The sequence below is a fragment of the Myiozetetes cayanensis genome, unplaced genomic scaffold (genome assembly GCF_022539395.1).
Source record: "Myiozetetes cayanensis isolate MyiCay16 unplaced genomic scaffold, myiCay2020 scf32, whole genome shotgun sequence".
NCBI classification, from domain to species: Eukaryota; Metazoa; Chordata; class Aves; order Passeriformes; family Tyrannidae; genus Myiozetetes; species Myiozetetes cayanensis.
The window spans coordinates 2,067,509-2,095,395 of record NW_026087544.1 but is presented as its reverse complement, the minus strand read 5'-3'; the positions used below and the strand labels follow the sequence as shown (position 1 = coordinate 2,095,395).

The 27,887-nt window shown below is 55.0% G+C and overlaps 4 protein-coding genes across 4 annotated transcripts; 3 read left to right on the top strand and 1 right to left on the bottom strand.

Annotated features, from left to right (window-relative positions):
* Positions 1-4,614: 4,614 nt before the first annotated feature.
* On the top strand, positions 4,615-6,591 carry AVPR1B (arginine vasopressin receptor 1B). The gene is made up of 2 exons (XM_050326675.1): positions 4,615-5,557; positions 6,284-6,591. The coding sequence occupies exons 1-2, from the start codon at positions 4,615-4,617 to the stop codon at positions 6,589-6,591; spliced, it is 1,251 nt and encodes a 416-aa protein (XP_050182632.1).
* A 2,322-nt stretch (positions 6,592-8,913) lies between these two features.
* On the bottom strand, positions 8,914-11,284 carry RHEX (regulator of hemoglobinization and erythroid cell expansion). The gene is made up of 5 exons (XM_050327097.1): positions 11,268-11,284; positions 10,756-10,844; positions 10,028-10,141; positions 9,669-9,730; positions 8,914-9,117 (listed from the first exon to the last, which is right to left on the bottom strand). The coding sequence occupies exons 1-5, from the start codon at positions 11,282-11,284 to the stop codon at positions 8,914-8,916; spliced, it is 486 nt and encodes a 161-aa protein (XP_050183054.1).
* Positions 11,285-16,571: 5,287 nt separating this feature from the next.
* CTSE (cathepsin E) lies at positions 16,572-20,614 on the top strand. Its single transcript, XM_050326781.1, has 9 exons — positions 16,572-16,645; positions 17,223-17,379; positions 17,961-18,078; positions 18,844-18,962; positions 19,055-19,254; positions 19,493-19,615; positions 19,705-19,846; positions 19,929-20,027; positions 20,228-20,614. Exons 1-9 carry the CDS (start codon positions 16,572-16,574, stop codon positions 20,390-20,392), a joined length of 1,197 nt encoding a protein of 398 aa, XP_050182738.1. The 3' UTR covers positions 20,393-20,614.
* A 3,303-nt stretch (positions 20,615-23,917) lies between these two features.
* Positions 23,918-27,573, top strand: RAB7B (RAB7B, member RAS oncogene family). Its single transcript, XM_050326856.1, has 6 exons — positions 23,918-24,013; positions 25,038-25,099; positions 25,227-25,353; positions 25,629-25,844; positions 26,345-26,470; positions 26,921-27,573. The coding sequence occupies exons 1-6, from the start codon at positions 24,002-24,004 to the stop codon at positions 26,999-27,001; spliced, it is 624 nt and encodes a 207-aa protein (XP_050182813.1). The 5' UTR covers positions 23,918-24,001; the 3' UTR covers positions 27,002-27,573.
* The last annotated feature ends 314 nt before the right edge of the window (positions 27,574-27,887 follow it).

Genomic DNA, 27,887 nt, shown 5'->3' with positions numbered 1-27,887 from the left:
GACTCCTGTAGATTCAATTTTGCCTCTGGCAGTTGCCTCTACTTAAGCAGGTTCCCACACACGTGGGTCAAATGAGAAGACACAGCGAAACAAGGAGGAAAAAAGTAAACTCTAATAGAGTTATCAGCTGCAATAACACCCCAGGATTGGATTTATTTTATTTAACAGAAGTCTCCTGGTGCTCTTCACCAGCCTGGGAGAAGTTTCTGGATCCCTGTGGACCGTGCCAGGGAGAGGAGGTTGGTTCCAATCCCACTGCTGTGGGCTGACCTGTCGGGTTTTTGGGGGCAACTCTGCTCTTGGGCATGGTTTTGGGATTCTGGGGGTGCTTGGGTGGGCAGGGCTGTCCCAAACATCAGGGACACCAGGAGGATGAAGGGAGCTGGGCTGTCAAATTCCCAGTTTGGACGCAGCACCCCCGGGAGCAGCAGCTCAGCCCGCCAAGTTCATGTTCAAGGCAACACTTTAAACGCTGATCCTTTAATTCTTTAACACAACACTGTCATCTTTTGTTGTTCTGCTTGCCAGTTTTGACACGGATTTTCCATTAAAACCCAACTGGCTTGTTCTGCCTGGGAGTGTCCCCACCAGGCACCGCTTTGGGGCACCCACCATGTGTTCAGCATATTTATTTATGCACCCAGACGTGCTCTCTAATATTAAGCAGGATCAGAGGTTTTAATTAAGTGGGGAAAAAAAAAAGCAATCTGAGTGAGGGAAAAGGTGGGGGGAGGAAAAGGTGAGACTGACAGTCACTTCTGGTTTATAATTTCCTTAAAGGGATGGAAGCTGCTGTTGGAGAGGTGATGCTGCCCAATTTCTCTGGGGAGTTTTCTCCCCCCAGAGTGCAATGGGAGTCACTCTGCAACCAGGGGGGCATTTGAAAACAGGTTAATATTTTGGGGTATTTCACATGGTACCAGGATGGACCAGGGCTGGGCTGGATCCTTCTGCACTCCCAGTAAGGGGAGCAATCACACCACAAAGAATTTGTTTCCCAGAGACAGATACCACAAGGTGACTTTTCTGAGAACTCTCCACAGTCATTTCAAGCAATGAAAAATTCAAATTTTATCAAGTTTTCAGCTTCCAGACTCCCCAAATTTGAGGAGAGCAAAGGACAGTCCTACCTGGAGTCAGGTCAGTGGCAAGAGCGAGCTGGGCTTTGAGGTCCTGAGGTCTTTAAGAACTGGGAAGTCTCAGCAGTTTATATTTTCAGTGGGGAACTCATTCATGGCTTCATTTTGACAGGGAGTTGGCATTTAATACAGCATGAGATACCAGGAATTCCCAGCCCTCATTCCTGCCCTCAGCCTTCCCAAGGAGACACCCCAAGATGCTATTAAAGCACTTGCAACACCATTAACTTTATAGCATCTGAACCAGAGCAAAATGACCAAATCTTGCTTTTCCTGACCTGAACCACAAAAAAACATTTCAGTGATTAAATGCTAAAGACAGACCAAGCCTGTGTTGTGCTGTCAGCAATAAAAGTTTAACAGCATCACATACCACAAATAAAATATTTGTGTTGAAAAGGGAGCCAAAGCAGCATAGAAACCCAAGCCAGCAAATTTTATTTATTTAACCAGCAAGCAACCCACAAAAAAAAAAAGTAACCAGGTGCTGTGCCAAATAACTTAACAATCACAAAACCTCTACCTCTGCTCCACAGTAGGAGTGTAGGATGCCAGCTGTAATAAAAACAGCGGTTTATGTGCTGTGCTTTGTGGTGTATTGGAGTTATGGGCTGCCAAAAATCAGGGATGCAATCCAGCATTACCCTGACAAACCAAATTCAAGAGCTTAGAAATCCAGTTACGTGGTCCCTGAGCTTCCCCCAGGGCGAAGGGAGGGATCACAGACCCCAGGACAGGAGTTTTCACCACATTTTGGGGCTCAGGTCACCCTGCAGGGGGGGATAACCCAGGTCAACCCCCACCCTGCACATGTGCCCTCCCTCCCTGGACACAGAAAGATGCATTACCAGAAAACTGCAGAGTTTTCCTCATCATGAAACACCTCCAACCTCTGCTCCCCAGGGCCTGGTTTGGGTGGAACCAGCCTAAATAGCTGCAGGTGAGGCTGAGCCATCACTTACCCAAAGCTCCCAGAGCCCTGACCAAACCAGCACCTTCCCCAGCCAGCAATTCCCGAGCTGCTGAGTTGGAGAACCCAGTCCTGGTGTTGCATCAAAACCTTCAGGAAACCCCTGAATGAAAATCAGTTTGCTTTTCAATTCATCTGCTCAAAAAAAATTTCTTTCCTGTGATAATCTCTCTCCTTAAAGACAATAAATTTCTATTTTCTGGGATTATTTCCTGTTTGTGAATTAGCTCCAGTTTCCTCTAACACCTGTGCAGAGTTCTCCATGTAACTAAACTTAGGTAAAAGCTCTGATTCCAAGGGAATTGCTCCCAAACCAAGCTGGTGCCAGAAAAAAAAGCTGAGTCTGCCCTCAAAACCCTCTCAGTGTTTCTTTCTGCAGAATCTGCCCTTCCATCTCTGCCTTCCTCTCAGCCTTTCATTGCTTTGTAGGTGTTTTGGTTTTTTTTTTTTGCACTGCCCTCTATTAATCTTCCAGAAAATCAGCTGTCTGATCACAAACATAGAAAATTACATTATTCACTGCAAACCTTCCTACCTCCAGCACCTCCACCAGGCACTCTCTGATGGGTACTTTATATCCATGGGGTCTCATAAGGATGAATGTCTTTTAATTAGACACAAACTGCGCTCATTTAGGGTTATTAGAGGTGATCTGCAAATTTATTCAGCAAATAACAGCCTTTATACAGGGAATTTTGCTGTAATATCACCAGCCTGTGAGCTGGAGCAGCAGAGCCCATGTCCAGCAGGCATGTGCTGGGACAAAGCCTGTGTCAGGTGATTTTTTAATCCATCTTTGCCCCACAGGGAAAGGAAAAAAAGCCTGGAAATGGATGGGTGGTTTAATTTCTTAATTTTTTTTTTACTGCCATCATTCAGCAGCCAGCAGGGAAAACAAAGCCTTAATGTTGCAAAATAGAAGTGAAATCGTGTGTGCACACACTCACCAGGTGTGTTGGTGTGTGTAGGCAGTGAAAATGTTTTGCAATCGCACACCATGTGAGAAAACACGCTGGAAGGCTCAAAGAAGAGTGGGAAGAGAAGGTGAGGAGGTGCCAGAGCTCTCGGGCAGGTGAGGGGCAAGAGCCTTTCAGCTCCAGACTCACCTGGGTGTTCCACCACACAATTTACAGCGCTCTCATCCTGCTGCTGCCCGTCACCTTCCCTCTGGCACGCACCAAACCTCTGCAGCTCCCTTCTCCCCGCCAGCTTCGCCCTTCCCGTGGGTTTTTCCAGGCTCTGTGCAGATGAGAGATGGTGCAAACGCTGGTGACCCGTGGCAGAGGCTGCCCTGGGGATGGGCACAGCCTCCCTCCCCGCTTTGGGGGTGGTTTACTGTCAGATGGAGTAAAATGACACAGTTTAGTTGAGGGCTCAGCGGCCACACTCGGGCTTTTTGCCGTGTCTCGGGGATGATGATCTCTATCCCACAGAGAAGGAAAGGGAGGGCAGATCAAACCGGGCAGCCCCGGGACGTGGTGCCAGCAAATGATGTCTGCAGTGACTTTGCTGCGGGGCTGAGACCCAGCTGCACAAAGCTGATGGATGTCTGGCTCCTGCTGTGGGGGACCCGCACCCCCTCGTCCCCAGGCTCTTGGGATGGAGAGATCCCAGCAGGAGAAGCCAAGGGCAGAGATTTTGGAGGGGTCTGACTTGTAGAGACAGAGCAAATCAAGGGCAGGCCGTCCCCAGCCCTGACTCGCTGCAGAAGAGGGGATGCAGGGGACAAAGGTGGAAGCGCAGGAGGATTCCCAGATTTTGGCTCATGCCCAGAAATCCCCCTCGGTAAAATCTGGGATGGCAGCTCCGGAGAGAGCAGCAGGAGGGGAATCAGCACTCACCTGTCTGGTGCAGCGTCCAACAGCGCTGTCAGAACGCAGGGGCAGGGCCGTGGTGGGGCCAGCGGGGAGGGACCTGCCAGGGCATAAATAAAACCCAGCCCCGGGGGACGGTGCTCACACACCGAGAGCCACCGCCAGACAGACAGACACCCGCTTCCCACAGGCTGGGAAATGCTCACCTGCCTGCCACTCCTGGAATGAAAAGGCCAAAGGGATGCAGCATCTGTAGGGTTTTCTATTCCTTTTACTACAGAGAGAAGCAGTGCAGAGAACTTCCCTTCCTCTTGGATTTGCCAGCGCAGGGGGGATGCACGAGACCAGCAGTGAAAGGAGAAACAGGGATTTGGGGATGTTTAGTGAAGAGGAAAGAAATATCAGGGATTAATAAGCAGGGGTTCTTGCACCTCTCTGCTCCACAGGAATATCTTTTCCAGATCAGCACAGGCAGAGAGGGAATTGCAGGTGCTCGACACAGGGTTAGCGTGGTGCTGACAGGTGACAACGTGTCCCGGTGTTGGGGACAGCTGGAGGAGGCCCATCCAGCCCTCAGGCAGGGCCACAGGAGTTGGTGCTCGGGGGAAGCATCAGATTTGATTTCTCAGCCCTGGGGAGACAGGGAAGGGGTTCACGGGCGTCGGAGAGGAGCACAGGAGCTGCCAAAGGGATGGAGCCAGGCTGGGGGGGGAACAGCACTCCCCACAGCCGGCCTGGGCTGCTGAGCCTGGCGGGGGACCCCAACCTGACGCTGCTGCACAGCCGGGACGAGGAGCTGGCCAAGGCGGAGGTCGGGGTGCTGGGCACCATCCTGGCCGTCGCCACCGTGGGCAACGCGGGGGTGCTGCTGGCCATGTACCGGCTGCGCAGGAAGATGAGCCGCATGCACCTCTTCATCCTGCACCTGGGGCTGAGCGACCTGGGCGTGGCGCTCTTCCAGGTGCTGCCGCAGCTCATCTGGAAGGTGACCTACCGCTTCCTGGGGCCGGACCCCCTCTGCAGGGCCGTCAAGTACCTGCAGGTGCTGAGCATGTTCGCCTCCACCTACATGCTGATGGCGATGACCCTGGACCGCTACCTGGCCGTGTGCCACCCGCTGCACACCCTGCAGCAGCCCACCCGCCAGGCCTACGCCATGATCGGGGCCACGTGGCTGCTCAGCTGCCTGCTCAGCCTGCCCCAGGTGTTCATCTTCTCCCTGCGGGAGGTTCGCCAGGGCTCGGGGGTGCTGGACTGCTGGGCAGACTTCAGGTACCCGTGGGGAGCCCGGGCCTACATCACCTGGACCACGCTGTGCATCTTCATCCTGCCCGTCGGCGTCCTCACCGTCTGCTACGGCCTCATCTGCTACGAGATCTGCAAGAACCTCAAGGGCAAGACCCAGAGCGGTGCCCCTGGCACGGGGGGGTCCTCGGGGGCTGCCCCTCCCGCCCCCTGCCCCCCGGAGAAGGGCGGGCAGCCCTCGCGGGTGAGCAGCGTGAGGACCATCTCCCGTGCCAAGATCCGCACGGTGAAGATGACCTTCGTCATCGTGGCCGCCTATGTCACCTGCTGGGCGCCCTTCTTCAGCGTGCAGATGTGGTCAGTGTGGGATGAGGACGCTCCTGACGATGGTGAGTGGTGGTGGTGGGCGTGGGGGAGCTGCACAGGGTGGGCACAGGGCCTTGGGAACGCGCAGTGGGCCTGCTGAGCTTTTAACGAACTCGAACCGAGAGCTGCCTTGTTATTCTGTCATTTAAAAAAAAAGAAAAAAATCACAGGTTTCCTCCCCGGTGATATTTATATAAAGAGAATTTATATTTCTATATATAGAAGAGTCAAATCATTCCTTTTGTCAGAAAAACCACTGAAAAATAATGATTTCTGGCCCTCATCCACAGGGACAGGCAAAGATGTGGGAACATCCGTGCCCCGTCCCTTCCCTCGTGTAGGAATTCACAGAGGTTTCAGAAGTGCATTTCTGACCTCATGGGTTGACTTATTTATTTTTTCCCTGGAAATTTTCAGTAGCTTTCCTAGCCTGTTCATGGGTAGAAGGCACTTTATCCAAGATCAAAGATCCTCTGGGAGATGCTTTGTCCAGCAAACAGGCTGCAGGAAGATCCAAAAGGTCCTGGGTCTCACCTCCCAGAACATTCCCTGAGGATGTGCTCTGGAACATCCCCCCTGCAGAACATCACCCTCTGCCAAGGGTAGAGCCCATACAAACCCTCCTGCCCAAAGGAATGCCAGGGAGGTGGGATGGGAACGGGACAAAGGACAAGCGCCCAAGCCAAAGAGAGCCCCCAGGTCCTGCCCATCCCCTGTGGAGGTTTCATCTCTCCTCCTTGCCTCCCCAGAGTCCACCAACGTGGCTTTCAGCATCACCATGCTGCTGGCCAGCCTCAGCAGCTGCTGCAACCCCTGGATCTACATGTTCTTCAGCGGGCACCTGCTCCAGGACGCTGCGCGCTGCCTGCGCTGCCGGGGCGGCCCCCGGGCGGGGCTGGGCAGAGCGGCCTCCACCGGGAGCCTCTGCAGCAGGAAAACCACCATCCTGAGCCACAGCCACCACGCCAGCCCTGCCAGCCTCCCCCTGCACGGGGGCAGCGCCAGGGAGCTGTACCCACCCTGCGAGGAGGGGGTGACAGAGTCGGGCACGCTCTAGGGCACCGTGGGCACTGACGTCCCTCCACTGCCACCACCACGAGCTGCGTGTCACAGCGGCTCCCCCCCCAAGATGGTAGTGTCTCATTTTGCAGAAATCTGAATGTTTAACCCAGAAAGCATCGCTGTCCATCTTGTCCTTGCTGCTGCACAACCTGTGAGCGTCGAGGGGGGATGGACAGAGCCCCACCAGCCGCTGCCTGACCGCAGCACTCACCTCCCTGGGGCTTTAGGGAGCCTCTGGCTGCTCTCCTCCAGGAAGAGGATGCTGCATCCTCCCTGAAGGGGATGCTGCACCAGCAAAATCTTCCTGGAGGGACTCGAGCTTTGTGTGTTTCTCAGATGCCAGCAAAGCAGCCTGAGCACAGCAGGAGGCAACGTGGCTCCATCTGCTCGAGAGCTCCCCGTGAGTTACTCATCTCCCATCCTCAGGGCTTTGCTGGCCGTGCAGACAAGCAGGACACAGCTCTGCCCTGCCCTGGGGCACAGCACACTCACCCCTCTGGGCTGCAGAGCGTGTTCCTCTGCTCACAGGTCTGGAGCTGACCCCCTGCCCACCTGCCCCGGGCCAGGGATGGGGCTGGGGCAAAGCCACGGAGCAGACACATCCTCTCCTGCACTTCACAGCTGTCCTGCATCGCACTGTGCCCATCTGAGGGCCCAAAATGCAACACTGACACCCCCAAGGAGCTGTTCGGAGCAGTCCTGGCTCTGCTCCAGCTCAGATCCTGCTTCCCTCCAATCCCTGGCACTTCCCATCAGGTTTACTCACAGCCCCCAATCCCTGTGTGGGGCTGCTCTGGCTGTTCAACATCTGCTGCATCCCACTGCAGAGCTGCTCTCAAACTGCTGCTGCTTTTGTCTCATTTAGCAGGGATAAGGGTGCCAAAACCACCCAGGGCTCAGACACAGCTTCAGGGAACTGGGGAGCACAGGGGAGGGGGGCTCTGGAGTGAGCCATGGCTTTGTAGTCCCAGCCTGGCCCCTGCTCTTCTCCCTGTTCACTGAGGGTATCCCAGAAGCTGTTTTGTGCAAGAATAAAGCATGGATGAGGCAGGAAAGAACATCCATTTGCTCTGGCAGTCGAGCTCAAAAGCTGCTGATGGTGACGTTACAAATGCCCCAGCAAAGGTACCAAACCCCCTGCGAGCAATGTGCATTGATCCTTCTGTTATCACAGGCTAAACCTGTAAAAATAAGACATTGAGAGTAAAATATTTTGAAATCTTAAATTATTTTCACTTTTTAATCACCAAAGAATTTGAACCAGGTTTCCCAGAAACTCCCACTGGCTGGTTTTGGCCTTCCCCCCAGCTCCATAACCACCCCTCTCCTGGCCTCTAGTGATGTTTCCCAGAACATGCTTTGGGGTTTTGAACATTTTCCTTCGTGTGCCCTTCAAGTTGTGCCAGATCTGCAGAGCAAGGTTATAAAACTAGGAGTGCCTGACCCCCCCTCCCATGATCAATACCAAATCAATTGTCTCACAACCTTTCATTAAAGCACTTTGCTGCCGAGCTGATTTGAAATGCACTTGGGGGCAGCTCCATCCCTGAGGAAGGGGGGCTGTGCTGGGAGGCAGCAGCTCCATCCCCCTTACAAAGAGCTCCCAGCTCCACACTCCCACTTCCCAACACTCTGGAAGTTTATTTCTTTAATAATCCTAAGTAACAAAATGCAGAGTGAGGAGCAAGGACATCACCCAGGTGGGGAGAGGCCAACCCAGGCACTCAGGGCATCAGGTGCAGGGACAAAGCAGTGAAAGCAAAAGGTGGGAGACAGGGAATATCATTCCTCCCCACAAGGAGGGAGGAATGACAAGGAGGGGGGGACTTGGAAATATTTTGAGCATCAAAGGAAAAGGGGTGCAGGGCAGGGCAGTGGATCAGGGCTTGTCAGGCAGCGAGGGCAATACAGGGGGAGAAACTGCATTTAACAGGATTTTATGAGGGTGATCAGCAAAACAAGCATCATTCAGAGGAGCTGTCAGCCAGTCTGGGTGGGTATTTTGAAGATTCCCTCTCTGAACTACATCCCATTTCAAGGGGTTGGGGGGGAATATTTCATTTGCTTTCATGAAATGACAGAAAGGGCCATCACACAGAACTGGGGAGCACATTTCAGCCTGGGTGGGAGGAACACTTCCACGCACCACCCCACGCTCCGGGAACAGTGATGCCTTTAAGCAAAAAACGCCAAGTCAACCGCATTCCTTGTGCTGCAGGGAATAAGAGCTGCAGGCATCAGCCTGTGCCAGGCACCGCCCGAGGGAAGGGGCAGCCCTGGTGGTGCAGCTGTGCATTGCCCAGCAGCATCCAGGGTGTCACAGCTTCACCTCCGTGTACTCCACAGGCTTGGACGCCACGGGGCTGAAGCAGGGCCAGAGATGTTCCTTCTTCTTCGGGTCCACGTTGACATAGTCCCTCCCTCTCTTGATGTCCTCGTAGTCCTGGGCACAGCCTGGCCCACGGCCTTTCCCTGAGAAGACCAGGGATGTGTAATTGATGTTTTCTCCCGAGCCCTGGCCCTGCAGAAGCAGACACGAACCCCGGGTCAGGCCCCAGCACCCGCCTGGGGGGGGCTTTGCCCTGAACCCACCCAAAGGGTTGCACCCATTCATAGAGTCATGGGATGGTTTGGGTTGGAAGAGACCTTAAAGCTTCTCTCATTCCACCCCTGCCATGGGCAGGGACACCTTCCACTATCCCAGGCTGCTCCAAGCCTCATCTAACCTTGGACACTCCCAGGGACGGGGCAGCCACAGCTTCTCTGGGCAACCTGGCCTCCCCATTCTCGCAGGGAAGACTTTTTTCTAATATTCCTAATCTTCCTAACATGCCCAATTGTGCCCAAGGATCTCCCTGACCCCTGGGGACGTTCCCCTCTAAATGGGGACTGCTGCACGTGGCAGAGGACAGCCACCATTCCCTGATGGAATCTCCATATGATTTGATGGATTTCCACCCAGGGGCTGCTCTGGGGGTCTCGAGCCAGGCAGGAGCCACATGGACACAGTGCTGGCCCCTCCACTGCTGGGCTGGGGCTGTTCTGGCAGGGGCTCTGTGCCCACAGCTGTACCTGTGGGCAGGAAGGGCTGTCGGCCGAGTCCTCCGAGGTGTCCGAGGATGTGTCGCTGCTCCCTGAAACACAGGAGACATTACCACCAGCAGCCCTTCCCAGGGAGCTACAGGAGTGAAACCTGAAAATCCAAAACCCACCAGTGTGAGCCCTCCCCACCACACCCCCAACCTGTAGGAAACCAGGCAGGGAAAGCCTGGGAAGATAGGAGGGAACTGGGATGGTGAGTGGCTCTTGTGCCGGCGTGGCCACCCCAGGGGCTTCACAGCTCAGAAAGGAAGGCACATCACACAAATACCAAGCCAAAAGTTCCCATCCCAGCGCCAGGACAAAGCCCTGTTGCTGCAGGACCCCCTTACCTGCATCGGCTGGTGCTGGTTGTTGTGCCCCGAGCCCTCCTGCTGATGGGGCTGGATCCGGGGTGGGCTGTGCCACAGGGCTGCTGGACCCCTGCATCCCATGGGAATGTTGGGCTGTGACCAGGAGGAGAGTGAGCACCTTGCCCTGTACCCCACACACCACGTGGACCCCCACCCTGTCCAGGAGCCCCAGCACTGCCCCACAGCAAACCCAACCACCCCAGCAGCAACCACTGCTGTGTCCTGGAGCGGGCACAGATCCACCAGCTGGGTTAGGGAGATGATTCAGCTATGCCCTGTTCCACAGTGAGAGGTTGCAGCGTTAAATCGCAGTGTCAGGGCCTCTCCTTGCAGGTTTGAAATGAGTTTGACCCCGGTGGCCAAGCAGAGCTGGGTTATGTACAAATGTGAGCAGCAGTTTTGAGTGAAAGGCTTTCCTGCAGGAAAAAAAGTCTTTTTCATCGGAAATAAGATTCTGTCAGTGGATTCTGGAGGTGGTTTTCCACCACTTCACTAACAGAAGCAATAAAAGAAAATGGTTATGAAACAACACAAGGCTGTAAAACCCTTGCTGATGCTGCTCACATCACTTACAGCTCTCACACAGCCTGGACCCCAGCACAGCACAGTGATGCTGGTGCTCCATCCCTGCCCTGACCTTTTCCCATTCCACACTGGGCCCCAGTAAAAGGAACCCAGCAAGGAAAGCCAACAGGACAGTAAATTACCTATTTTCCTGCTGAGCATGATGTAAAGTGACAGCAAGAGGAGAGCATACAGGACCAAGGTGACAGCTGAGATGATGGCAAATATCCACCTGAACAAGAGAAAAATATTCTTTTAAATCTTTCAGGTACTGTTTGGCTGCTGCTGGTTCAAGACAGAAGGTTTGCTGGTAGTTTTTGGGTTTGCTTTTTGCCTTTAAGGCAATGTGCCCCAAAATCTGGGGCTTGGTTTACAAGCACAACTAGTGTTCCTTGCACTTCATTTTTTGGGTGCCTGTCCTCAGAAGGATTTTTGAAACCCTCGTTGTCAGTTTGGGGGGGAGGGGTGTGTGTTGCTTGAGGGAAGGGAGAAGTTACAGATATTATAGAATTATAGGATGGTTTGGGTTGGAAGGGACCCCTGAAACTCCTCTTGTCCAAACCCCCTGTTGAGCAGGGACATCTTCAACTAGACCAGATGGCTCAGAGCCCCCCAGCCTGGCCTCAGGGCTCTGCTCCCAGGGTGTTGCACTCACCACTCGCAGGAGATCATTCTACCAGCGAGGCGTCTCCAAGGCCTTGGGGGGACACAGAGAGGCAGCAAGACCTGCTGGCAACCAAGCAAAACGGTCCCCCTGAGCTTCACGCTGCTCCTCACGAGCTGAAGATGGGGCTCAGCACTTGAGAGCGCTGGTTGGGCGCTGCAGATGTCAAATAAAGGTCCCCCAGCCCTCCCCTCTGTGTGAGCCCTTCTTGTTCACACCCTCACACGGCCACAGGCTCTCCCTGCCCTTATCACTGAGCTTAATGGCTTTATAAACTGTCACCTCAGTCCTATCTGCTGCTTGACAGGAGCTCCACTGCGGCCCTGCGAGCAACAAGAATTGAAATTTATTCTTCTCGCTTTAATCCTCTCTCGCAGTTCTTCCTTTCTTTCTTTCTTTTTTTTCTTAATCCACCAAAAAAAAAAAAAAAAAAAGAGAGAACTATAATCTGAAAAAAAAACATAGAAGAAAGTAACCAAAAGAAGGTTGTGAGTTGGTGTGAGGCTCTTGCATCAGTCAAGGTCCAGACAGAAATATCAGAGGCCCTTCAACACCTCCGTGTCTGAGACACCTCGGATTTAATTCTAGGTGAGCGCTTAAATCCTGCTGAAGTTAAGAAGGTTTAAGGCAGAAAATCAGAAAACACAAATGCCTGAGCTGGGCACCTTGGCTTGGGGCTTCTGGCCATAACACTCAGGAGATTTATAATGAAGGACAGCAATTGAAGTGCTCATTCTGTGAGCTTTCACTTGCATAAAATAACTTCAGATTTTCACTCAGCCCCTGTAAACTCTCATTTATAAATGGCTGTCAGGGAGAGATTTCAATGGAAGTTTTGATACAATGATTAAAGAAGCCATGATAATATGACTGATTGATAGATTGATAGTTACAGCAAAGGCATTATCCATCCCATGGATCAGATTCTATAATTTCCTCTATCACACATTTTGAAGTCTAATTCACCAAAAGCTTTCCTGATAACCACCACTCTCCTGTGAAATCCCACTTACCCAAACAGTCTGGCAACATCCGACCTAAAAGTCCATTTCTTGCTGGAATCTTCCCCCTCCCTTACTGAGCTGCTCTGCCCCCAAATATCCCCCTCAGAGGGCTGCCATTCTTTAAAGGCTCATTTCCTACCGTGGGGCAGGAGATGCTGCTGAGGCAGATAACGATCTGCAAAAAAACCACGAGCTGTTCAAAAGGAAATTGCAAAATAAGACCCAAATCCAACTATCAGTGGCGGGCAGGCTCTTTGCTGAGATGGGTATGGCGAGATCGAAGCGCCGATAGGCGAACGCGTCTCGAAATCTCTGTTTGGAGAGAGCAGCCAGCCAGAGCCTGGCAGCACATGTACTTTTTTGGTCTATCAGGTAATTTCTGTGGGCCTCCCACCCTCCAGTGCCCCCCCCCAGGACATGAACCCTTTCTCAAGCAAGATGCTGTGTTGGAATCAAGGCTTGCAAAGAGCTGCTCCTCGGCCCGATCGCTGAGAGGTCAACGCAAGACGCCTCCGCTCCACCTGAAGGTAAGAAAAACCACCAGAATGCCTCAAATTGTTTTAGAGCCATCAGACTCAGGCCTTGCTGGCCCAGTTTAAGGCCAAAGCTCAGCCTGGCAGTGGCACCCTCGGATGTGGACACCCAGCCCAGCTCTCTTCCTGCTGTTCCACCCCTCTGCTTTCCGAGCATCGCATCCAGCGCCCGGCAGAGCGCGATACCCGGCGGTGATTTACCTGGGGGAGAGGAGCTTTCCACACTTCTTTCCTGCAGGACTGGGGCAGCTGGAGCCTTGGAGGCAGCAGGATCTAAGGATGTCTCGGCAGCATTTTGGGTGCAGCCGCAGGGTCCGGCAGCTCAGAGCACTCGCCGGCTCGGTGCCGGATGCGGTCACGCTCTGCCCCCATGGCGATGGCAGGAACGAGCCCACATGAGGTTCCATGACGTCTCCCCTCTGTCAACTGCCTCATTTAAATATATTTGGGTGTTTCTCTGCTGTTCTGCAACCACTTTGCTCGGGGGTTTGGGACCCTGCACGGCTTGACCAGTTCTGCCTCTTGCTCCGCCTTCCAGCAGCTTTGTGCTAAAATGCAGCTGAGCCTCCTTGGAGCAAAGCAGTCCTGAGGGCAGGGAGCCAGCTGCAGTCCCCAGCAACTCAGCTGCCACCCAAAAAGTGCTCTGGGTGCTTCCAGGTAAACATCTTCCACAGGGATAAAATATATTACTTCACAGGGGATGTGGTCCCAGCACCTTGCAGGGCTCCCTGTGTGCTGAGGGTGGATGGGCCTCCACCTGCCCGTGCTCTGGAAAGTTTTCTGGTTCAGTAACAACTTGCAGCATCACTTAATAATGGTGGGGTGCAAGCAGCAGCCTGGCAGACCCCTCTTGATGGTTCCCAGCAGATCTGGGGAGGGCTGGGCCACTGCTCCATGGGAACTGATGATTTTGCAGCTCTCACGCTGAGCCAGAGTTCAGGTGCTGGAAATTCCCTGCAGCAGCCTGGCCTCTCCTGTGCTTTTTCCCTGGAAGGAAACAGGTCAGGAAATCTTTTTGTAAAATCCCTAATCATGGGGACGGTGCCTGCTGGCATTTCAACATCTCCATCACCCCCACAGCAACTTTCTCCCAAGGAGATAACATCCCAACATCCCAGTGAATCCCCTGGACTTTCTAAAGGCAAAGAGAAGAACAGATCCCAGGAAGAACTAAGTACCCCAGGAGCTGTCAGGGTGCACCCCAGGAGCTGCACCACAAATTGGGGTCCCCTGCCACATCCCCACCACGGGTCAGTCATTTCCCACATTCCCCCTCCTCCCCTGGGACCGCAGGATCATCGTCTCCATCACCAGGAGGTGTTAGTCCTGCTCTACCCACAACTGCTTGGCCACAGGTAAATATTTAACTGAAACTTGCTTGTTTGTTTGGATTTTTTAAGTGAGTGTTTGTTATTGCAGCATTTCTCTCTTTCAAGTGCTCGGTGACCGATAAACAGATTAACAGGTGGGAGAAGTGTCTGATAAACGGAGGGAAATAAAAAAGGCTTTTTTAGAACACGCGATTTCAATCAGCCAGAGCTCGTCGTGGAAGTGGCTGCACTAAAGGAAATGCATAAAAAGGAACGCAGATAACATATTTTTAGCCTCAAAGCAGGTTTCTCACACAAGGAAAGCTCTGTACACCAAGGTGAGTTTTCCACCCAAGGTGCAAAATGTATTTCTGAGGTACCTGAGGGCAGGTATGTGCAGCTGAGAGGGTGAGACACACCTTGGGACAGCCCCTGCCTGGCAGCAATGAAGGGTTTGCACAGATATTACTTACCTGGAATGCTCCAGGAGCTTGAGCCACCTTTCATCACATTTCCATGGGGTGTAAGAGCTTTTTCTGCTGTATTCCACATATTGAGGTACAGCTGAAAGTATGCACAAAGCAACACCCTTTTTGTCCCAGTTTTCTGGGCAAATATGGCCGAGCTACTTCCAAAAGACAGAAAAAACCCACCCCATTTTGCTCCCTTGAAACAAAAATATTGATGCACCTTTGAGAATTTAGCTTTTAAAATTCCTTCCAAAATAGCTAAAAAGTACAAATTATTTTGCTTAACTTGAAGAATTTCTAAATGTAAGCTTTGGCCTCTTTATTCCTTTCATCTTCATATTTTAATGCTGAATCCACTGTTACGAGTTTGCAGATTATGATGATCCAATTGGGGAACCTTTTGAACAAAATAAACTATTTCACTGAAAGTATTTGGTGTGTGTGTGCTACAGCTCACCCTCACGTTTATCTCTGAAGCCCAGTGACCCTTCAGGCTGGGTTTTCTGACAGGATTTTCGGGTTATAAACCATGTCTGGAACAATCCACTTGCTGCTTTCAGCTGATCTGGCGCTTGCTGCAGCTGCTTTTGTTTTAGGAAGTTTCTTTTTAATCCATGAATATAGGATTAGGACGAGAAGGGAAATACATTAAATACATAAAGTACATTAAACTGCATTTTAAAAGGGAAATACGTAATTACTTGGGGTAAAGCTACTCAATTAAAAAAAATACTTCAACCACCAATCCAGGCACAGGGAAATGCAGGGAATTTTCATTTGATTGGGAAAAATATGTCAGCATCTGCCATCAGCATCCACTCCGCCTTGCCTTGCATGTCCCTGCTTATAGCAAAAAATTTGATAGATTTTTTAAGCTTAATCTCCCTGCAAAGCTGTGGAGAGGAGGAGCCTTGGAGCATCTCCCAGGGGCAGAGACACAATTCCCCCAAACAGGAGACACAACTTGGCTCTCTCACAGCCCCGTTGGTACCAGGGCCTCACAAGTGAGGACTTGAATTTCCTGGGTGAGGGCTTTATTTAGATAAACCAGACTGACTGGGATAAAGAAAAAATTGATTAGCACCGTGCTAAGGGTAGAAACCCCGTAAATGAGTAAAACACCTGAGTAAAACACCCCCTTTTGTGGCACCCACCGTTAGTGCCATTAACACAGAAAACAAGGACAGCACGGCATCATCCCTGACCTGAGAGATGGTGGCAGCAAGAAAACTCTTTCCTCCCCCCACTCACTTCCCCACTTGCCAGCCCTGGTATCTGAAGGCTTTATTTGTTCATCAGCATTTTCTATTTGCACTCAGAGGTTTTAATGAGACGCCCGTCCTGGGTTAAACAAAACTCCCAGGGGACGAGCCCATTAGTGGCTGTAAAGCAACAGGGAACTGCCTCCCATGAAAAGCCGCTTCTTCCTGGCACGGACTGCTGTTTAAAAGGCAAAGCAGGAGATTCCAGAGCACTTCATCACTGCTGATTAGTGTTTTCTTTCTAGTTTGGTGGCTGCCCTGATGCTACAAACACTGCACTGCATCCTTTTCCTGCATTTCCCAGCAGCTGCCGGGGTTTGGGGCACCCCATGGCCACGGGCAGGTCCCTGGGGTGGGGCTGTGGGGCAAAGGAAAGGGGAAACGCTCCTCCAGAGCATTTTGGAGGGACTTCAACTGGTTATTTGATTGCCAGTGGACAGGGACTGGTGTTGGGATGAGCACCCCGCTCTGCTCCCACTGTGTGAGACCTTCCCTGCCCCAACAGCAGCCAGCCCAGCTCCCTGCAGGTTCCCCCCACGCCTCCCTCACCCACAAAAGCAAACCTGACCCCACGGTGCCCGCTCTGCCTCGCCTGGGACGTGGCCAGTGATTCACTGCCGGTGCCTGAGTGTTGACTCTGGCAGGGGCGTTATCGGGGCAGCCCTGCGGGTATAAGAACAGCCTGCGGAGCCCAGCGAGGCCACTGAGCCGCCAGCATGAAGAGCCTCCTCCTCCTCCTCCTCCTCCTCCTTGCCATGCTCTGCCTCTCCCTGGCCAGTGGCCTGAAAAGGTAAGGGGGTCCCCGAGCTGCACCCCAGTTCCCCCAAGCTCTCGGAGGGGCTTTGCTCTTTGGGTGCTGCCAGAGCCGTGATGAGTGGGCAGAGCTGAGCTCCCCCTGGCACAGACACCTCGGCTGCCAACACCAGTGCTGGCACCACACCGTGGTCTCTGGTTTCTCACATCACTCCATGGGTTCCATCCCCCTGGGCAGACCCCAGGAGCAGTGGGATGAGGTGGGGTCTGTAAACAGGGTCTTTGTGAGCATGAATTCCCCTTGGCCCTGCTCACCTCCCCCAGCCTGAAGGCCCTTTCCATCAGTCACGTTGAGCTCCTGCCTGTCCCGTCACTGCCAGGACGTGCATCCTCCCCTGCCAGCTTTGCCCTGGATTTGCTGCCTCCTAAAACAGATCAAGTGCCCCTGTTTTGCTGTGCCTTGGCCGGAAGGTTCTGCACTGGGGGATGGGGGGGGAAACACGCTCTGGACCTGCATCCTGGCTCTGCTGGGACCCTCAGGGTGGGCACGGGGGCTGCAGGACCCCAGCAGCACCCACGGCCCTGTGTGAGTGACCAGGACCCTTCTCCCCCAGGGTGCCCCTGACGCGGCGCCGCTCCCTGCGGAGGCTGCTGCGGGAGCGTGGGCAGCTCTCCCACTTCTGGAAAGCCCACGGGCTGGACACGGCGCAGGACAGCGAGGACTGCGCTGCCTTCTCGGACACCAGCGAGCCCCTCATCAACTACCTGGATGTAAGCAGGGCACATGAGTTTGCCTGAGCAGTCCCCAGTGCTTCCCAGAAACCCCGCGCCTGCAGCCGTGCCCGGCGTGCCAGGACTCGCTGCCTGCCTGTGCCCGCCTGGCCTTTTGTTCCCGGGAATGTGGCGATGAGGACAAGGCAGAGCATTCACAGCAGGCACTGCCAGCCCTCTCCCTCCCTGCTGCACTCCCCTCACCCCCAGGGAGACAAAAACTAACAAAAACTAACTTACTCTGATGAGCAAGTCCCACCACAGAGGACCCACAGGTGGAGGGGCTTCCCCAGGCTCATCCCATTCCCCAGCAGAGCCCCTGCAGCCCCTTCCACTCTCTGCATCCTGGTGATGAGGGTCTCCTCAGGGCCCAGCCTTCCCAGGAAGAGGATAGAGCCTGCACCCACCATCCTGCCTTTTGTTCTCAGCTTCCCTTTGTTGCTCCTTAAATATTTGTCTCCTTTATTTCACCTGTCACGATGGGACCCTGATAGAACCCCCTCCATGCCCTGTGGACGCCCCAGCACAGGCTCCCCTTGGCCAGAGTTTGTTGGTATGCTGACAGCTCCACTCTTTGCCAGATGGAGTATTTTGGGCAGATCTCCATCGGAACTCCCCCCCAGAACTTCACTGTGGTGTTCGACACGGGCTCCTCCAACCTCTGGGTACCATCCATCTACTGCGTCAGCAAAGCTTGTGGTGAGTGCAGCCTGACCAGTGAGGCCACGGGGTCACAGCACACCCAGCCTGAGACCTTGGGGGACTCTCCCCACCCAGCTGAGCCCTGCAAGGCACACACAGATAACAGAAATCTGGGGGGCAGGTGGGCGAGCTCCAGTGGGTGTGTCTGCCAGGAGTGGGTGGTGATCACACTACCAGGTGACACTGGCCATGTTCTTGTGGGAACCTTTAAACAAACAGACGAAGATGACAGCCCAGGATATAGCTTGTCAGCAAGGGGCAGGGTGGCAGGAGCAGGAGGGCACAGCTCTGGGCTGGCTGCCTGGGGGCTCGGTGCGTGACAAGCATTGGGCTTGTTCAGGCTGTCAGTGATGAGCCAGTCCTGCTGCTGTGGGACATGGAGCATCTCTGAGCAGCCCCAGGGATGCCCCAGAGCCTGGGGGGAATTGGGGAATATAACTGGATACCACAGTGCCTGTGGGGCTGCTCCTGGCTGCAAACCAGGAATAGCAGTGCTTGTCTTCGGGACTCATAAAAACACCACATGATCTAATCCCACTCCTCTAACAACCCTGCCACCTTTCAGTCAGATTAAAATGGCATAAGTTTTATCCCTCCTCAAAGCTCCAGCATGACCCTTGGCAGTGTGCCTGTGACCAGGAGCTTCGGTGACACCACCCTCCATCATCATTTCTCTCCACTAGCCACGGTGGGGGCTCCTGGCAGCCGTGGCCATGCCAAAAAAATAACATTTCTGCTGACAGATTCCATCTCTTTCCCCAGCTGGACACGCCAGGTTTCAGCCAACACAGTCCAGCACCTACCAGGTGATAGGGACCCCCTTCTCCATCCAGTACGGGACCGGCAGTCTGACAGGGCTCATCGGATCCGACCAAGTAGCCGTGAGTCACCTTTGGCCTCTCCTGCTCTGGACAACATGCCTGGGACTTGCCCACGGACTCAGCAGCCCCACGGAACCCCCTCCTCCCTGCAGGTCGAGGGGCTCGCCGTGAGCAACCAGCAGTTTGCAGAGAGCATCAGCGAGCCGGGAAAAGCCTTCCTGGACGCCGAGTTCGACGGGATCCTGGGGCTGGCTTACCCCTCACTGGCTGTGGACGGGGTCACTCCTGTCTTTGACAACATGATGGCACAAAATCTGGTGGAGCTGCCCTTGTTCTCCGTCTACATGAGCATGTACGGACACAGCCTTGCTCTGGGATGCTGCTTAGAGCCTGTCATTGCTTGAGGGAACAGGAGGGGCTGCTAAAATATAGATATTTTACTGAGACAGCGAAGGGGGTTTGGTGCCAGTCCTTTGGCCTTACAGGAATAGCATTTGTGGGAAGCAGGCAGGGGGCAATCCACCCATTTAAAATGTTATTTGCAAAGTCAACAGGAAAAAAAGCCTCATGGCTTTTCCTCCTCCCTCCAGGAACCCCGAATCCCCCCTGGGAGGAGAGCTGCTTTTTGGGGGTTTTGACACGTCCCGCTTCACGGGGACCCTGAACTGGGTGCCAGTGACCCAGCAAGGGTACTGGCAGATCCAGCTGGACAAGTGAGTGGTGCTGGGCAGGGAGGGAAGGCTGGGCTGGGGTGGAAGAGCAGGACAAATCCCTCCTGGTCCTTCTTCCTCTCCTCTTCCAGCATCCAGGTGGGTGGGACAGTGACTTTCTGCGCCAACGGCTGCCAGGCCATCGTGGACACCGGGACGTCGCTCATCGCAGGGCCCACCAAGGAGGTCAAACAGCTGCAAAACTACATTGGTGCTGTGTCAGTGGATGGAGAGGTGAGAGGCAGGGTGGGGACAGGAAGGGGCAAAGGCCTGGGACCCCCACCCTGGCTGGAGTGACCTCCTGGCCGTGTTGCAGTACGCCGTGGAGTGCAGCAACCTCGACGCGATGCCCGACGTGACCTTCACCATCAACGGGCTCCCCTACACGCTCAGCGCCCAGGCTTACACCCTCATGGTATGGCTGTGGCACCCTCCCTGCCCTTCCCAGCAGCAGTTCCAGTGACAAAGGTGGCCCAGAGCCACCCTGGGAGCTGAGCCGTGTGTCCCAGTGGGTCACAAGCCCCACTGCCTCGTGCTCTGTCACCATTCCTGCGACGTTTCCACGGGCATGAGGCTCTCGGGCTCACTGCCAGCTCTGCCCTTCTCCTCCCCCAGGAGTACAGTGATGGTGTGACCTTCTGCATCAGTGGCTTCCAGGGCAACGACATCCCCCCTCCAACTGGACCCCTCTGGATTTTGGGTGACGTTTTTATCCGTCAATTCTACTCCGTCTTTGACCGTGGCAACAACAGGGTGGGGTTGGCCCCTGCTGTCCCTTAGGCCTGGGGCATCCTGTGGGGTAGGAAGGGAACAGAGCCACCAGGATGCTGCCCTCGGGCAGGCCAGGGGATGTCACTGCTGCACCAGTGTCTCCCCAAGGGGATGAAGACACCTGAAGAGCCCAGCAGAAGGTCAGTCCACGCCAGGATGCAATTTCATAGCGAACATAAAAACATCTCGAGCAGCTCCGTGATCTGCTCTGCAGATTGGGTGTTTTTTAAACATGAGCCAATAAAAGCTTTAATAAACCACATTAATGACCCTTTAATAAACCACATTAATGACCCTGTGGGTCTCAGCTGGGTTGCACTGGGGTGTTAAATCCTCCTCCCCCAGATCCTGCCCTCCTCCCTCGGTGACACATGGCAGTGCCAGGGCTACGTGTTTGGTGTGGCTGGAGCTTCCCTGCTCTGGAGGGAGCCTTGGCAGTGCAGGACCCAGAAGGTCAACCTTGTGGTCCTTAGCTGGGGTTTCCACGTGGGCAGAAAGAAGAGGATGCTTTGCCCAGGTACAGGTGGCTGTGGGCATGCCTGGCCATCCCGTGGGCCTGAGGCCACAGCTGTGGGAATGGGCAGGGCAGGGACTGAGGGAAACACTGGGAACACACACCTCAGTCAACTGAGCTGCTGCTGGCAAATAAGAAAAGGAACAAGGAGACTGGAAAGAACCTGGGGCTTTTCCTGTGCCATAAGACTCCCAGAAAAACTGGTGATTTCCAGTGAATTTTGCTTTGATTCCCTGGAGGAACTTACAGAGACAACGTGGCTCAATGAAAGAAAGGGCAAAGCATCTGCTGAGGTCTGGGCTGGGCTGTGGGGTCTGTGGAGGGGCTGCTGGGCACTGGGGTCCAAGGAGTTGCTGCAGCACATGTGACTCGCTGACGGTGCAAGGGATGTGTGAGAGGGCACGAGCAGCTCACGCATGAGACACCCCAGGCACACACGGAGGGCAGCGAGAAAGGGAACCGTGGAGAAGGGTTATTTTTACCCAGGCCTCTGTTCCTTTTGCTGACACTGAAACAAGGCCCTGCAGCGCTGACTGACTCCAGGGTGACAGGGTGTCCATGGGCCAGACCAGGCTTCATGGCTGCTCCGTCATCCCCAGACCAGAGCAACCTTCAGGGTTGGGTCTGAGAGTGCTGGAATACTCGGAACTGGTTGTAAACTTGGCAGCTCAGCCTCGTGGTTTGCAATAAAAGAAGATATCTGCCTTACTCAGAAACACTGATTGTGCCACTGACCAGTGTGGGTTCTGTAACGTTTCCTGTGTTGACTTCACCTCGGCTCTGCTGCAGTCAAAGATAAGGTTCTGGGGCAGCTGGACAAAGGTCTCCTCTCCCTCTTCCACCTTAACTCTTAGCAGGCCAAGGTGCTGCTGGGCACCAGCCCATCAGCACAGCCATGGGCAGGGGGGGAGCATCCAGCTCCCCCAGCCTGACGAGGGACCACCCAGTGTCCCCAAACACCAGCGGGCAATGAGACATAGCCTGACCTGGACTCCACCAGGACTGCTCTGGTGCCATGTGCCCTTGGAATCCCAGAGCATTCTTGGCAGGATTTGAGGGGGATGTTGCTCCAGAAAATACCAAGCATCCCAATGAGGAGTAACCCACTCCCTGCTGTCCCTCAGGGAGGCTGAACAGCGCAAGGAACAGTTTCGTCACTCAGATGCCTTTTGCTTTCTTCCCTTTCCCTCACTCTGCCAGCCCCGTGAGCCTCACCACAGAGAACAGCCCATGCTCTCCCTGGCCACACCAGCCTTTCCTCTGTCTGTGGCAGCCCCCAGCCTGTGTTTCATGGTCTCCCAGCTGCGAGGCCTTCCTCATAGTCACAGGGCACAAACCCCACGCCTTTTTCCTCTGAATTGCTGACGTGGTGGAGCAGCCAGGACAGCACTGAAGCTGTCGCTGCTGGAGCTGCTGAGCCACGTCTTGGCCGCCACCTCCTCCACACCACTGCCTTCATCCAGGGCGAATCTCACCCCAGGACAGCAGGAGCTTTGGGAAAATCCTGTTCCTTGGGAAATCAAACGCAAGCCAGAGCCAGCTCTGAGCCCGGGCTGGGCACCCTGATGGGCACAGCCCTCCTGCCCAAAAGCAGAAGTGGCTGAAGGCACCAGCTGTGGCGATGCAACCACAAACCCCATCTGCACCGGTGCAGAGAGACAGGGATCATCTGACTGGGTGAGCAACCCCTGTCCCACCAGGAACGAGGGCAGAAGTTGTTGAGGGGGAGGCTGAACACTAAAGTCTCCCTGCAAGGACAAAGGTGAAGCAGCATGATGAAAATAGGCTGAAAACAGGGATTAGGAGAGACCTGCTGCAGGGAAACATCAGCCTTTTACCCACCACCGGTGAGAACTGGCTCAGGTTCTTCTGCCTCGTCCCAGCTCCTCCCAGTGCCTGCCCTCTGGGGGGAAAAACAGATTTTTCTGGCCAGACAGGTCCCAAAATTGCACCTGGGGAGGAGGAGCGGGGTTTGTCCTGCTGAGTGCAGCAATCCTCCCTGCGATCCCATAAGGGATCTCTATAGTGGAAAAAAAAATTGACAAAAATGAGGGCAGCCAGTGGCAAAACAAAAAGTTGGTGGGTCTTGGAGGGACCCCATGCCTGGGTCCCTCTCAGGCCACCAGCAACCACTGGTTCAGGGTGAGGAAGCCAGGAGGGTTCACAAGATGGGGGGACACCACTCTGCCACTGCAAACCCCAAATCCTAAAGAATGCTTGGCAAAGGCTCAGGACCTGCCCTTGCATGTTGGGAAGCACAGGTCTGCCTTTGCAATCAGAGCCAAGCAGGTTTTCCCACTCCAAAAAACCGTGGGCAGCAGGCTGGTGCTCGCAAGCAGAAACAAGCACCATGTTGCTCCATGGTGGCAAGCTGAGATCCTAAAATCCCACTTGCCAGTTGAACACTTTCCCCTCCAGGAGATGCCACCAGGTCTGATTAGTGGGGTTCTCATCCCGGCACGGTCCCCTCCTGTTGGGGTGCTTGGATATCTGGCTGGCTGCGGATGCAGGGTGGGAGCCCCTGTGGAATGGGAGTTACAGGGATACAGCACGGTGTGAAACACTCCTGCTTCCCACCCTGCCCCTCTCCTGCCTGCAAAACGAGATGAAGACACAGAGAGCTCCCAGCCCCCTCAAACGGATCCCATCCCCTCCTCACCTGCCACTGTCCCCCCACTGTCCCCAGCTCCCAAATCTTCCCAAACCCCGCACTGTCAGAGCCGCCTGAGCACAGCCCGGGATGGCTCCCGGGATGCTGCCGGGAGCCCCCGCCGGGCTTTTGCTCCCAGCCCTCGACAGCCCCCTCAGCAGGAAGGCAGATAAGGGAGGTGGGTGAAAGGTACCGGGGGATTCCGAGCAAGAGGAGAGGCAGAAAGTCAATCCCAAACCCCTAGAAGGGCAGAGCCGAGGGGAAACTCCAGTGCCATCCCAGCGCCCGCCCGCAGCTCCTCCGCCAGCCCCGGCAGGATCTCGGCCCCTTTCTGCTGATGTCACGGAGCGGGGCCCTGCAGACGCCTTCTTTCCTGGATCCTCCTCTCTCGCCTCTCCCCTCCCTGGGCCGCCGGCTGGAGCGGAGCCCAGAGCCTCGGCTGCCCGGCCGACGGATGCCCCGGCAGGTGAGTGCACTGCCCTCCGGCCCCTCTGGCCCCCGGGATGCAGCTGAGACTCCCCCCCGGAGCAGGGAAAAAAAAGTCTGGAAAACTCCATTTTGAGTTTAAAACCATCTGGACTCCGAGAAAGCTGGCAAAAGGAGTGGAGAGCCTGTGCGTGCTGAGACACGAGGCTCTGCCTATACCCAGGATGCTGCCCACGACCGGGCTGGGGTGGCAGAGGGGTGCAGGGGGGCCTGGACCCCACAACTGAGACCCGCCCTGGCAGGGGGGATGTTCCAAGGCGGAATGGCGAAGGGCTGGCCAACGCATCGGGGAAAAATGCAGGGAAGAGGCTGCCAGTGTTTCCATCTGTGCCTTGGCCGGCGCGGGGCCGGGCGGTGCCGTGAGGATGGGGCTGCTGGGAGTGCCGGAGGATGCTCGTCCCGCCTGGGGAGGGGGTTTGCTGGAGGTGCTCAGGGCTCCTGGCCAGGCACAGAGCATGTGGGGACACCAGGACGTGCTGGGATGCAGGGGGAGCCTCTCACGGTGCTCCTGGGCTGGGATGCTCCCCGGGCTGTGCTTGGGGCACCCAAGGAATTCCACCAGGCCGGGGTCTTTAACAAATATAATTCTCTGCAGGATCCCCACTGTGCACTAGGTGTGTGTGCCAGGTTTAGGGGGAGGGATTGTGCTGGAGAAGGAGTGGGAGAGGCAGGGAAGTTGCTCCCAGCAGCTTTGAATGGAGATGAACCGGCGTGTCTGGACGAGCAGCAGCACCTCGGGAGCCCGTCGCGGGCAGTGACGTGGGCAGGGCTCGTCGTGGGGGTTTCTGTCCCCACTGTGGCTGGGACACAAGTGCAGTGGGGTTGTGGCACAGCACAGACATGGCATGGACACGGTGCTGGCACAGTGCAGGCATGGTGATGTCCGTGGTCCCGGGATGGATGGATGAGAGCATGGAGAGGCCACAGGGAGCAGTGGCTGCTCCCACGCCTCACCAGGAACCAGTCCCATCCCCACAGCTGGGTGACTCCCTCTTGTCCCACAGGGCCTGTCCATGGATGCCAGCAAGAAGGTGGATCTGAAGATAATCATCATCGGAGCTCTGGGGTAAGGAGCAGTGCCGCTGAGGGAGGGAAGCCCCCCATGCGGGCTGGGTTATGCAGCCCCTGCCCCTGCTGTGACCGACCCTCTGAGCAATGCAAAGCCTCACCAGTGTCCCTTTCCCCCCTGCCAGTGTGGGCAAAACCTCCCTCCTGCACCAGTACGTGCACAAGACGTTTTACGAGGATTATCGCACCACGCTGGGCGCCAGCATCCTGACCAAGGTCCTGGCGGTGGACAACACCTCCCTGAAGCTGCAGGTGAGCAGGGCTGGCACTGCCTGGGGTGCCCACCCTGATCCCACATGCATCCCACCATGTCCCACTGTCCCCAAACTCCTATCTGTGTCACGAGGCGAAGGGCTGGATTTGCAGAGCTCGATTTGCAGCACCCATGAACTACAGTGGAATCCCACAGGAGCTTTGGGAGCCCAGCACTCCCTGAAGCTGGTCCCCTGATCTTAACAGAGCACAGGGCTGCAAACACCCACCCTGCTCGTGCCTTGTGTCTGTAGTTGTGCTCTTCTCTGCCCTAGATCTGGGACACAGGGGGACAGGAGCGATTCCGGTCCATGGTGTCGACGTTTTACAAGGGCTCGGACGGCTGCATGCTGGCCTTCGACGTGACAGACAGGGAGTCCTTTGAGGCCCTGGACAACTGGAGAGATGACTTTCTGGAGAAGGTCATTCCAAGGGAGCAGGATTTCCCCATGGTCGTGCTGGGGAACAAAATAGACCTCTGTGATCGGCAGGTGAGGGTGGGGGAGAGAGAGAGGGATGGGTGGAGTCACTGTCCCTGGAGGGATTTAAAAGTTGTGGGGGTGTGGCACTTGGGGACGTGGTTTAGTGGTGAGCTTGGCAGTGCTGCGTTAATGGACGGACTGGATGATCTTAAAGTCTTTTCCAACCTAAATGATTCCACGATTGGGATGCCTTAGTGTCCATTAGGCTTATGAGCGCTGATCCTTCACCTGCAGAGCCTGCCTTCTCCCTTTTGCTAACGTGAAAAACAGGACCCCAGGCAAGGAGCTGCCACCTCCCCCTTGCCTCTTGCAGGGGATAAGCAGCATCCCTCTACTGCCCTTTGACAGAGACTGTCTCCCACTGAAGGCAGCAGGAATGACAACATCAGGCAGCTGCCTGCAGTGCCAGCACCCTGCCCTCACCTGGGTGGGTGAGGAGGGTCCCCTGTTCCAGCTCTCCAGCACCCACAGGCATACCTGTGAGGCAGCTCCATCCTCCCTTCCCACAGGTACCCAAGGAAACTGCCTCAGCCTGGTGCAAGGAGAAGGACATCCCTTACTTTGAAGTCAGTGCCAAGAACAACATCAACGTGGCAGAGGCTTTCGAGACCCTGGCGAAGCAGGCGCTAACAACGGTGAGCATCCTCCTGCTCCGAGCCTGTGCTGGAGGCAGGAATTCGGGTGGGGAGCTGGACTCAGCCGGGACTGGTCTGACAGACCCCCCCCAGCCCACCCTGTGGTGTGGAACAGCTCCTGCTGTAACGAGTAGGAGAGCCCAGGGAATGAGAAATGTTTGATTTCTTAAAATAGATCCGAAACCGGTCAGAAAGGAGCAAGAATTGTCTCCCTTAGCCCGTGGTGACAGGAACGGGGCGTGTGGCACCCACAGCGCGCCAGCACTGTCCTCTAGTGGCCATCTCACGGGGACACTCGTGTCCCCACACCCTGCACAAGGCAGTTTTTCCCTGGATTTTACCTTAAATCCCAAGTCAGGATTGAACCTCGGCGCTTCACAGTCCGTCGGTCCGCTCAGGCTGGCTCTGAGCTGAGGCCACTCATCCTTTCTCTTCTCCTTTTTTTTCCAGTACAAAGGGATTTTTGAGAGTTATTTAACTGACTCCATCAAACTCACTCCCTATGACAAGCCCAAGAAGAGCTGCTGCTGACCCCGGGCACTCCCCACACTGGACCCCACGATGCCCACGGCTGGAGCCCCTCCCAGGGGTCTGTGCCCTGTGCCCATCCCAGGACTGTCCAAGCCAGGCCACAGAAGGACCAGCACTGGACACAGCGGGGCCAGCTCACTGTGCACCCCAGGACTTGCTGCTTCCCACGGCTCCAGAGCTGCTCTCCTGAACCAGCAAATCCCAAATTGCTGCTGTGTCACGGTGGCCCCATTGCCCTGGACCTGCTGCCATCTGGCACCCGAGCAGGCAATGCCCCTGTGGTGACAGTGCCAGGGCCCCTGTGGTGACGGTGCCAGTGCTCCTGATGCCTTTCCAGAGACCACAACCTTGTCCCCAGAGCTGTCCCTTCCCAGTGCATGGGCTGGTGACCCCACGGCTCTCACGGTGCTCACGGGGGGGACATGTGGGGCTGGTGGCCTTAACACAGGGCTGAGAGCAGCTGGGTCCCCTCCTGGGATCAGCCACGGTGGAGGCAACTGTTCCGTGCCTCAGTCTCCCCTGCCCTCATGCACATCGTCCATCAAACACCTTCCACTCCCACCCCACCCAGGGAGGATCCTCAGAAAAGCACTTTGTCAGGGATTCTTTTTATACATATATATATAATTCTTAAAAAAAAGGAAATTAAATATTTCATTTTTATTTACATTTACGTGTTGCAAAATTCTCCTGTGGTCACGCAGCAGGAGGACGGGGTGGGGGCTGCAGACTCCTGTGCTCCAGACTTTCCTCCCTGAGCCTGTCCCAGCTTCTCACGGCTGGGAGGATGCATTTTGGAGCTGGATTTTTTTTTCTTTCCCACTGCAAATTGAGAGTCAGGGGAGAGAGGAGACACCCGAAGCATCGTGCAAAGTGGGTGTGTAGT